Source organism: Poecile atricapillus, chromosome 1, assembly GCF_030490865.1.
Source record: "Poecile atricapillus isolate bPoeAtr1 chromosome 1, bPoeAtr1.hap1, whole genome shotgun sequence".
NCBI classification, from domain to species: Eukaryota; Metazoa; Chordata; class Aves; order Passeriformes; family Paridae; genus Poecile; species Poecile atricapillus.
In genome coordinates this window covers 89,532,688-89,544,953 of record NC_081249.1, presented here as the reverse complement: position 1 = coordinate 89,544,953, position 12,266 = coordinate 89,532,688, and the positions used below count along the sequence as shown (strand labels likewise).

The following is a 12,266-nucleotide window of genomic DNA, read 5'->3' as shown; positions in this document are numbered from 1 at the left end:
AGGAATGGCAAAAGAGGAGATTTTGAGTCTAAGGCCCAAATTACCAATGCATTCGAAATAAAGGATCATTGTTTCTGCTTCCTCTTCTTCAGTGAGCAACACAGCAAGGGATAAGGATATCTCTCCACCTTTTGGCTCTTCTTACTTCAATTAGGAAAGACATATTTGGAGCTTTGTCCCACCATGTCCTGGAAGAACACCTTACAGTGACTTCCAAAATACCACAGGGTATGTCCATTCCACACTGCAGCTGGGATGAGGAGTGTGCTTCTGCAGAGACTTCCCACCAGCTGCACTTCACCTGTCATCCCAGAGAAGTCTTAGAGAATGTGATGGATAAAAACAAACAGGAAAATGTGTTTCAGGAGTGCACCTACTTTGTTGCAAACAAACATTAAGTCCCCAGCACTAGACTTAGTGTGCAACAAATAATTATGAAACATAAAGCATCAAGTCTTCTCCAACAATTGTTCTCTAAACAGCTGTTCTAGCTGTTGAATTGTTGAATTGTTCTAGCTGTTCTATGTAGAATGGGTGCTCATAAAACATTCCCAAGAAGAAACAGGGAGGCAGAAGAGGAGGGAGCAGCTTGGAATCAACTCATTGCTTCAAGTTCAGCTAATCCACCTGAATGCCAAGACGGTTAACTTCACAGAAAAAACATGCTCTAAGAAAACTGAAATAGGCAACAAATACCTGCAAACATCTACGTTTATTGTTTCCTCTCAAGAGATTCTAAAGATCATGGCTGCTAATGGAATTTGGATTATTTCACTGAGAAAACATGTTACTTTGAGAATTCCTCCACAGGAGAAACTAAAATGAAAAGCTAACTCGACAATCACTAGGTTAATATATTCATTTTACACAAGTTTAACTTTTCTGAAGATAAAAAAACCCCCATATATTTCCTTACTTGAAGGAAATGGGTCAGATGAATAAGACTTGTTTGACTCACAGGGGAAGGGGAAGGGAAGACCCCCAATGTATTACTAAATTAAAAAGAGGCAAATTAGTGAATTTGATTGAAACACAACAAAATATGTAATGCCTTAAACCCCTACCCCAAAGAAAAGGCTCTTTTGAAGAGTTTATTTTCCTGCTTTACTTACATGATTTTCTGAAAAAGAATCTAACAGTTTTGGAAGATTGCTCAGAATAGTTTAAGTAACAAACCAAAATTACCTGTTCATGTCAACCCCTCCCATGAATGCTCCTATTTTCCTTCCACTGCAGAGAAGATGTGCTGAATGGCAACTCTATATATTAGGTGATTTGAGTATCAGAAGTGTAAAGAGACCTTGAAACTCTGATTTGTCTTTTGAATATATGCTTCTATCTTTGCTAGTGAAAAAGAGGTATGGGTAGACACTAGATACATTAGTATTAAATATTTTCAGAGTCTTCATGAGGACAGTGTTAACTTCCCTCAAGGTACATATTGCGGGACCTTTGCAGAAATCAATCTATGTTAAAAAGTGCCACAGCAAACATTTTATGCCAAGTCAGGAAGTAGCAGTAATTGTGTGCTTTAATTTTTCATCTTAGTGCCCTAATGCAGCTGTTAAACACTGACAAAAGTTCTGTAGAACTACATAAATATGTACAGTTATAACATGTCCTTTCCTTATCCACTACAGTTTAGTTGAAACCAGGGACAATTTTTCAATATTATTTCCAGAGGCCATTACCTTAGGCTTGTCTATACTGATTTTGGTTCCAATCACTCTGTCTCCATCCACTCTGCTTCTCTAGTCTTGACTAATTTTAGAAAATCTGTCATCATCAAGTTCTTGCATGGCAGTTGTCTTCTTCAGATCCCTAACAAATAAATACAGGTCTCAGCACAGATTTGGATACACTCAGTCCTCAACTTTATGTTTTGGAAAATTAAATATTTCTTTCTGAATCAACTCATTATAATTAACTAAATACTGCTTTTTAGAAAAAACCCAGAACAACTAACCAACCAACTGCACTATGTAGAAACACCCACCTGAGTTTCACTAACTCAGTCATGTAAGACTGCAATCCTTCATGACAAATGCTACAGGCATAGAGTGGTTATGAGCTCCCAGAGTACAGGATTAACTCAATTTACATTACAGCACAGCAATTTCAAACACAGCACTGTGAAGTGTAATGACATAGTTAAATATGCTGCCACAGGACTTTCATTACCTTTTAACATGTATTACTACCCCTCTTCAGAACATGGTGTCTCCTTTTGGCAATTCCCCTTTGCCACACATTTCCCAATAAGTGCCACAATCCATGGGTCCAAGTCTGTGGAACTTTTGAGGCTTCAGATCAGGGCAGGCTAACATTGTTCTCCCATCACTACACTTTCTCAAGGCTTAGTAGTGAAGAGTCCATAAAGATCTAATTAACTATTCTGGCTCTGACTTTGGCACAAGTTTTTAAAGAAGCAATTTTGTAAACTTTACAGAAAGTTATCTGATTCTCAATCCAAGATTTCTTTGATTCAGGATTACATCTTCTCTTCTACACCTTTCTTAAAGCAATCCTAGACTTGCTGCTGAACTGAAAATCCTGGAGCTCCCTGCTAAACAGAACAGCAGGTGAAATAGGAGCAGCTGAAGCACATGTCATTTCTCACTGAAGTACCTTAGCCCTGACCAGCAGGAAGGCACAAATGGCAGAAGTGGAATTCACTTCACACAAACTACATAGATAGAAAAAAAATTCACACTGAATTTGAAGACACTATAAGGAGAAGCCGTAAGTTCTCTCTTCATCATCCCGAGCATTTATTTTTAAGTCTCTGCTTTTATTCTGGTTATCTAAAGGCATGTTGAATTCACCATATCAAAGCTGAATAATCCCCAATAAGATAAACTGTCCAAGTGTAACAAGATCACATACACAGATAAGTACATTCTTTAGAGGATTACAAATCTTTCTGCTAGATTCTGATCACCTTGCCTACACTTCATCTTCTTGCAGTGAAAAAATCCAAAAACCAACATAGGCAACCTTATAATCTGCTTTTGCACAATTTCTTTGTGAATTGTGATTGCCTCTGTCCTCCCTCTGACCATCCAGATGAGCTTAATGCTGGTCCCACTGGAAATACCTGGCTTCATACACATTTTAATACAATCATATTCAATGTTCTCCTTGGATCTTCCAGGAAAAAAAGTTTTTGTTTCAAACCAAAATGATTAATAATTAATAAATGATTTTATTACAAATAACAAATCTCTGTCCCATGATACAAAAATCCTTGCAGCTACTCAGCAGCGTCTATTGAAATCCCACCAGTCTCCTTATTTCTTGATAGACAGGAACAGCCAGTTCTTTGGCTTTCTCTGCTCCATCCTCTAAAACCTTTATCAGATGGGACTTGTCTTCCTGGAGTTTCTTGATTTCATTCCTGATAGGTGCAAATTTTTGGATAACTGACTCAGCTACCACCATTTTGTAGTGAGCAGTGTCGAGACCGGTGGCTTGGTGCACCACTTCTTTGATGCTAAGCCCTGTTACTGCAGCGTGAATGGACACCAGATTGGAGACACCGGGGCGAGCGGCGGGGTCGTAGGTCACCTCTGAGGTAAAGTCAGTCACAGCTTTGCGAAATTTCAGCACTATTTCATCAGGGCTGTCTGCTATGTTAATAGTAGCCAACTTCTGTGGGTCTGACTTGGACATCTTCACTGACGGATCTCTGAGGGATTTTATTTTCTTTGTTGTACCTTCAAAAAACAAAAAGAGTTAAGAGCTTAGACAATGGTTTCTCCTGACAATTGCTAAGAACAACGTGCAGCTATATGATGAAGCTGTTTATCCTTGCTAAAAAATGAATTGTGAGCATAATCATGTATGCTCTGTTTAGTCCTTGCACCCTTCCTGTCCTTCTAAGAAGCCACCTTTCTCCTGTCATAAACTGAATGAAGCCTGTTCCATCTCTCCCATCCTCACTAAGCAGGAACTTCTGCTGGGGCTGCTTCTAGTATTTCATGTGGCTCACATGCTGATTTCCACCCCGCAAATTTCTCCTCCCTTCTATTACTGCATATTAATGAAAGGTTTTGAACAGTAGAGAAACAGGTTAACTCCACTGGTAAAAAAAAATATAAGAATCCCATAAGCAGTTAATCTCCTTATTTCAGCAAACTCTTCCACTCAAAATCTCTTGGCAATTCTCCTAAATCTCAGTAAAAACAGTTATTAAAACTCTCTAAGTCAACACTGACCAGCTCTGTTAGATGTAAAGCACTGTTCAGATAAGAAAGGTGTGGGTATTGTACAAAGTGCTAAGATAAATGCATGTACATGTAATAGATTAGTAGCATTAGGAGAATATTGTGATGTACCTTAACAGCATCAACCCACACTGTTTCAGTTTTTCACCAAGAAATATCATTCATGGAGTACATAAAGTATCACTTATCTACAGAGTACTCACACCAATTGTTTTTAGGTACCTAATAAAGCCAACTAAATTACCTGCATACTGCTCATAGATGGCCTGCACACCCAGTGGAAGGATAAGGGTTCTTCTAGCTTACAGTTCAGATTGCCCCAGAAAGTGATTTGTTCTGAAATCCCTTTCTGTCCCTTTTCAGCAAATTTGAAAGAGTGCAGGTAATTCAATTGTCTACAGCTAATGAGTCTGAATATGAGACGAATGTGAATGAGAATGAGTCTATCTTCACCATTCATCTAGGATATTTTGTTGGTTTGCAAATACTTGTGAACTTAAGAAGGAATGCTTTTTGGGAGCAAAATGAAATATTTTTTTCTTTCTTTTTTATTTTTTTCAAATGAGCTTTTTATTTAATGGTAAACAGTCTCATCTGCATCACAGGCTACACTCAGCTCCTCTTTATAATGCTTAGTACTCAATTAGAAACTGCAGAGTTTGCAATCCCTAATATTCTCAAAACTCCACTCTAAGTCTAACACCATTTTTGTCACTGAGGCTTGAAAATTGAGAAAGGTTTATTACTGCCTGTCTTTTGAGAGCTCCTTGCCCTTTTGGGGGCGAAGGTCTCTGCTGTGCATTCCTCTACATTACTTACAACAAAGATGCAACGCTTCATCCTTGCCCAATTCTTCACGTTTCTTAACAAACATGCCATTTGCGCCATCTGACTCCTCCTCACCCCCCCGGCCTATGACCTTATAGCTCAAAAATGGCTGAGAAGATTTTCCTTATAAGTCTTCCTGAGTGTAAGATCAAAAACCGTAAAGTCTTAAGCTCTGTGGCAGACACATATTGAAATATTCAAGCATATATTAAACACCCTTAAAAAAAATTTGAGTGCTGTGCATACCAACCAACAGGCTGTTCAGCATGCTTAAAGTAAACAGCTCCCACTCAGACACTGAAGAATTCTGCTTGCTAGAGGTCTCTTGCCTCGTTACATATCTCCTGAATGAGCAACATGGTATAGAGACCCTACTCTTAAAAGCCCAGTACTTGAAGAGCAAGGCTGACTGACAGCAGTAGAGTGCATCTGGCCCCCTGGACTAGAATACCAGACATCACGTACACCCCTCGACCATAGATTTCTAAAGCCTTATATCTATCTTGGAGTTCATTTTCACAGCCTCTAGTCTCTTGTTGCCAGTTTTTAATTTTCCACTCCCTTTATATCAGTTTGCCCCCTCTTCTTGGTCCCTGAAACTATTTCCACAATATTTAAATCCATCTTCAACTTAGAAGTTCAGTTATGGGAAAAAAAATAACCAAGACCAGCTCACTTAAAATGGCTTTGGGCACAGGAAAGAATTCTCCATATTTCTTGTTGAAATGTTGTGCTATATCTTGGGCTAGCTCCAGGTGCAGGACTTGATCTTCTCCAACAGGAACACGTGTTGACCTTTTAATAAAAGACAGATACAGGAAACTCAGCAAAGCTCTCTGATTCTGCTGAAATGTTTCTCAAGACTGTCACAGCTTCTGCCATGACTGAGGGCCAGATTGAGCCAAACACTCGTTCCCAGCTAGGTATAGGTGCTGTGGGGACAAGATCCTAAACTGAACATATTCAAGGATGACTCTGCTTTTTATGCTGAATTGAAGCACATAAGCAAGGGCAAAAATAGCCCTTTGTGAAGACATATATGGCAAAGATACCTGTACGAGCAACTCATTAAACTCAGCTCAAAGAAAGGCTTCTGTGGTATCTCCTGCTGCCTCTTTAGAGATCAAAGAGCACATGTTATAGTGTGCAAACAAAGTAAGAAAGATCTGCAAGGCATAAAGTGCAAGCACCTTGTCATGTCGAGCTTCAGGTAAACATAACTGTTGTTGTGGAGCTAGTACTGAGAAGGTATTGAGGGAAGGAAAGAAGAGTGTTTCTTCCTCACCACAATTGTATAAATCATGTGGTCCAGTGCCTCTATTGTCACAAGTGTTATTAGAAGATTATAACTGCTAGATTCAAAGGATAATTTGATCTTCTGTATTGAACTCAATGGCTTGAATGCGCTTCTGGAGGGAAACACAATCTGCATCAGAGGACATGAGGAGGTGAAGAATCCATTACTTCCCCTGGTGATTCTTTCCCACAGTTAATCATACTTGCTAAAAATGTATGATTCTTTCAGATGAGGCAGACTTGAAATCTTGCCAGCTTTTGATTACTCTCCCATCCCCCAGTAGATTTCTTTTCTAAGGCTTATGAGGTATTCAGCTATGAATACTGGACATGTTCCAAAGCAAGGAAGTTCACCATGCATCTTTAAAGTTCCCAGAAAATTTCAGATCAACATGGTACTCCTTCCCTCTGATTCTGAATTACTGGGCTGACACCCAGAAATCAATTTGTCCACCTTTATTCCAAACCAGCCAGCAAGGCAACCTAAAAACAGTTACAGTAGTCAATAGGAAATTACAGTGCCCTATAGCTTGAGAGAAAATCAGTTACCATAATCAATATCCTTTAAGCAGGTCAAAAGAAATGTTTCCATATGCCAAAATGGTTCCATATTCACCAAGTTTGGCACTAAACAGAAAACATATTATCTCTATAAAAGTCTCTGCACAATACCTTGCATTTTTCCTTGGTTTTTTTTTTTTTTAATATTTCTATTCTGGTGCTATTTTTACTCCTTTCTGTCATGTATTTACCTTCTGTCCATTTTCCTGTCTCTTTGAACCTTAGTTCATCTGAGAGAGTACTGTTTCTCCCCCTCTTCCAGCTCTAAATTTTACTTCATGACTGCTGTTCTCTTCCTGTGTTTCCGTTTCTCACCAATTCTTGTTCCTCATATTTTGTTTACATTAAAACATTTCTTATCAAAGATATTAAGTCAAATTTCTTCAAAGACATATTGTTTCTCTTTCACTTCCTTGTTTTGTGGTCTGTGTGGACAGCCTGCTGTTAATACAGATAGTAGGCAACAAACCACTGGCTTTACTAAGGAAAGATGAAACACCTGATCTTATTAGAGGTAGAAGAGACAGACATGGTTGAGCTCAATCAAAACAACATGATTTCTGATAAATGTGTCTAAATTTCACCCTTAAACGCTTGACACTCAAGTCACTCAAATATTTGACAATCAGATGGAACTCACTTCAAATAAAATCTTTATAACAGTAAAAAAAATTTTGACTTTTGCTTGCTTCCTGCTACTTTCAGTTAAAATTTAGGTAAATTAGAAATACCATCTCTTGGTCTTCTAACAGTCCTGTTTTCCCTACTATGATCAATTAACATGAAATTTCTCTAGATACATTTTTCTGAATTCACAACTGGTTAATCTTGGTTAGTCTGAATTGACATCCTTGTCCTCAGTCCTGTGTTACTTCTCTGTCCCAACCAATACTTACAATTTCCTTCAGAACAATGCCACAAAGTACTTAAGTTCTGAACATAAAAATATTTCATACATGGTGCACTGTCTTTAACATTTACTTACTGAGACAGTTTAAATCATATTATGAAATACAACCAGTCATGACAATGCACTACAAATTCTATCTGCCAGCTTACAGGCTTAGGCATGCTGAGTTCCCAGTCCCTCACTAGGGGCTATTTCCAGTGCAGCACACAGTACAGCACAGAACACAGCTCAGAAAACTAAACCAGCCCAGGTACTACATGCTGCAGTCAATAACTCACTCTGTTTCATCAGTATGAACTGGCCTACACAGAATCCCCCACTAATATTGGTATACAACATACAGTTTAAGTACCTCTACAATACACTGCATAAAATAAAGCATAACTACTTTAAAAAAAAGCCTATCTGTGTGAATGTGCAATATGTATAATTAAACATCAGTCTGTTATAATTCCCTAAGAATTATTCTCATGTCACCAGCTTTTGCTCTTTGCAGTCCCATCAGTAGCTTTTTAATCCAGCTAGATTTCAACCAGACACTTGAGAGTCTGTCATCCATTTCCAGTCTTCTGGAATTGGTGTGATCTAATCACACACAGCTCCCCTGCTCAATAAGTTAGCATGTTAACCTGACAAGTATGCATTCCAATGCAGCTGCAAAGACATTGCCCATAGGTTCACATTCTGCCTCTTACTTGTACAGCAAAATATCTGCTGCTTGAAGCACAGGGTAAGTCAACAAACCAACAGTTCCTTCGCTATTCTGGCTGGCACGCTTCATCTGTTTGGAAAAGAAAAACAGAGAAGAATCACACTTTTGACTAATGGTATCAAAGTCTGTGATTTTAACTAATTAGAATTCTGAATAATCGAGTAATTTATATATGTAGCTCTACAGAAGACAGCAGCATGTAAATTCTACTCCTTTTGAATATATTCTGGGTTATGTCCCATATTTATGAATTTCCCTACACTGTTCCGATATTCTAGTGAGAAGGAAAACAGGGTTTCTTTTGTTTTCTGTTTGTGACCTTATTAATGGAAACAATTTCAAATGCAAAACCATCAGGCTGAGTTATTACACTTGCATATTACACAGAAATCCTACTTTTTAAATAGTGTCTTCAGCAATAAATTTTTGAAACACTTCATAACAGAGATACAAAATGGTATTAATACCTGTGTTAGAGATCAAGATACGATGATTACACAGGACAGCCAGTGACAGCTGGGAGAACCCAGAACTACTGAGGCAGAGTACAGTGTTGCCTCCATTAGTTCACAATGCTCCCCACAATCCACCAAATGCATTCAAGTCCCCTACTGCTCCCTGATATGGATCACCTAGATCAAGACAGTCAGGCTACAGACACTAACTCTGTTCTAGTGATAGCATATCTAAGTTTTACTTTTAGCAACAGTTAAATATACTGACCCCCTTGAATTCTGAATTATTTCATTAAGACTGTTCAAATATATTTAGACTTCACTCACACAGTCCAACAGATCCTGTATTCTGTCTACATCTCTAAGTGCCTAGGGTTCAGGAAACCTAATTTGCAAAGCGTAGCACCTGTAACACCTATCTGTAGGTCTGGAAAGTCAATCCAGTCAAAGTAGGACTTAAGAGCTTAACTTTAGAACCTCAGGTTTGAAAAGGTTTGCTTTAATCTAGGCCATGCATTAACACTGGTTGCTGTATTTAAGTTTTACTGGTTTTATTTAATTAAGAAGGAAAACAGGAAAAAAGAAAACATCTGGAGGTATTTAAGATTGCCCTGAACTCTGCAAACCAAACTGTTCTTAAGCTGTTGTTTTTTTGTTTTTTTTTACTTTTTCAGATACTTCTCTCTCCTGTCTTTTTTTTTTTTCTGTTAACTAAATGTCGAAATAAAATACAACGAAATTAAACGGAAGAACTTTGTTGATGCAGTCATGCTGATGCAACATCAAGATTAAGAAGATGAACATTTGAAACTTGTAAAGGCAAACACTTAAGATACAATATCACTCAGCACATTTTTAGTATTTATAATTCCTATACTCCTCTTCAAACATATGCCTCTTTTGAATACTCTTCCATAAAATCTACAGAGCAGCCACTCCTTATAGCAGAAAAAGAAAAGCTGTTTATGGAACTCCTTAATCAGCAAGGCCCAAGGTTTCCACTTCAACACCTTGCATTACTTTGCATTATTAAGCATTGAAATAACACTGAAGGTTCTAGCAAAATCAGTTTAACAACAGTAAACAAAACTCTTATTTAGTTGTTTTTCTGCAAGTCTCTGCGAAAACCACAATTCTGTAGCTTCCAGCAGTTAAATGTTCACTAAGAGGAACATGGAATGATATGTTGAGTGATATGTTTTCCCCCTTCCACCACGGGACTACAGAATTGCTTAAACCTGAAGCAAGAATAACCAAGGTACAGTTGGTATTTCATAGATTACAAGTATTTCCAGGACAACATTTCTACTGAATTCCCATAAATTTCTTTTAAATTCACCAAACTGTCCATACCTTCCACTGGGGTAAACGTAGCAGACGTGGCACATTAGTTATGCACCCAAGAATCCAGGCAAGTTCCGCATGCTCAGGAACCTGAAAGTATGATGTTAGAATCTATTTAAATCTTCTTCTTTTATATGCATATTTTCTCAAAGTCAATAAGAATAAATTGCATAAAAGATCAGAAAATTATTTATTTATCTATATTACTTTTTCAGTAAGGTCAAGTGACAAGCTAATGGAACGTTTTGGACACTGCAAGGATGGAATACTCTACAGTAAAATAGTATAGCAAGGTTCTTGATCCTATCCGCTTCTAAACAAGAAAGAAAATGCTTTAGCAATAGCAGAGTTGAACACACATGTAAACTCCTTTGCCTGCATACTTGATTATCCTCTGTTGGCAGGTTTGAATCTTTAAAAGCATGCTGTCTCAAAGATGTTCAAAGTTTCATGCCTGCAACGTGATAGAACAACCCAGACAGAAGGCAGTTAAAAAGTGTTTGTTAACAATTATGAATTACTAGGATTATTAATTGCAATTCTTTTTGTTGTCACATTTTAAATATAGTAATTTCCTAACTAGCAGTCATTGGACTACTTTGGTCACCAATGTGTAAAAGTATCCAACTTCCAGACTACAGCTCAGTGGTTAGAAATATTTCAGGTTGATTCTTACCCTTCTTTCTGCCTTTCCCACAGATTCAGGGTTTTTATTAATTCCCTCATGCTTATTTGACCTGCAATCTTCTGTGCACAAGACAAAGTGCAACAAAATACCAGAGTAAAATGAACTTCATGGAAAATACTAAGCACAAGACTCCTATTTCATCTAGAAGGAATCACCATCTGGTTCAAAGTGGTTTCTCATTTCTTTCTTCTAGTCACGGACAGAGAGGAGATGGTGCTCTGTTGCACTTGTGTTGACAAGAAAACTTTTTAAAAGCTGTGCAGTCATTGATTCAGCTCTGTCAGATGTTGCTTTCGCAGCCAAGACTGCACGTGTGTTTAACTGGATCAGTGGATTTGACATTACAACAGTTACCAAAACACCAAGTGATCTAAACAGCACTTGTTGGGTTGAATACACAATTCTGGGTCCTACCAAGTTATACTCATTTCTCATCTTCAAACACACAGTCCTTTCCTAAGTAAGACTAAAATGCTGAATATGCTGAAGAGAAAGCCTGATAAAATGGGGACAAAATACATAAAAGTGTACCAAAGGGTAGAGATTTCAGTTGGAATAAAATTCAGTACCAGCAGCTAATGAGTCAGCATCCATCATCCAAATTGCAGTAACCGACTGTGCGAATCAGGAGGTTCTAGGCTTAAACCACAAATCATTTGTCAGGCTAAATCACGGTTTAAGCTACGGTGTTTTACTTGGCAAGGGGGGCAGGTAATTGCTGCCTTTGGTTGGTCATGGTGCATCTACTAAAATGTTACTCATTTCACTACAGTATTCCATCACATTGATTTCATAACTTTGATAAAAAGAAACTGGAAGACATGATGATGTACATGAAACTGGAAGATGTGATGATGTATGACATCAGTAGAATAAAGTCTTCTTTATTTTATTACTCAGTCTGCTCTTCCTTTCACTGAGCAATACCCATGGATCACAATCAGGAACAGCCATTCTCCCAGACAAACTCCATCAGTTTCTTGCTGCAGGTCCTTTTCAAACAAATTCATTAAACAACTAAAACACAAGAACGTAAGAAATAACACTGTACTGGATCACAACAAAGGTGATGCAGCCTTGTGCTCTGTTTCCAGGAGTAGCACTTGGGGCAAACACATGAGCCTACTGCTTCCTACAGTATCTTCCTCTCTTACTTCTCCAGCATCCACAGTTGTTGCAGTAGGGAATATCAGAAGGTATTATCCCTGGCCCAGTCCTGGTAAAGTATCCAGACTCCCCAGGAATG

The 12,266-nt window shown here is 38.1% G+C and overlaps 1 protein-coding gene across 1 annotated transcript in view; it reads right to left on the bottom strand.

Annotated features, from left to right (window-relative positions):
- Positions 1–709: 709 nt before the first annotated feature.
- Positions 710–12,266, bottom strand: part of WARS2 (tryptophanyl tRNA synthetase 2, mitochondrial) — a 42,834-nt gene continuing 31,277 nt past the window's right edge. Inside the window, exons 3-6 of the mRNA XM_058864212.1 lie at positions 10,342–10,422; positions 8,517–8,602; positions 5,731–5,849; positions 710–3,716 (exon numbers count right to left, since the gene is read on the bottom strand). Of these exons, the coding sequence (XP_058720195.1) occupies positions 3,268–3,716; positions 5,731–5,849; positions 8,517–8,602; positions 10,342–10,422 (735 nt within the window). The 3' untranslated portion in view covers positions 710–3,267. The remainder of the gene's footprint in view (positions 3,717–5,730; positions 5,850–8,516; positions 8,603–10,341; positions 10,423–12,266) is intronic.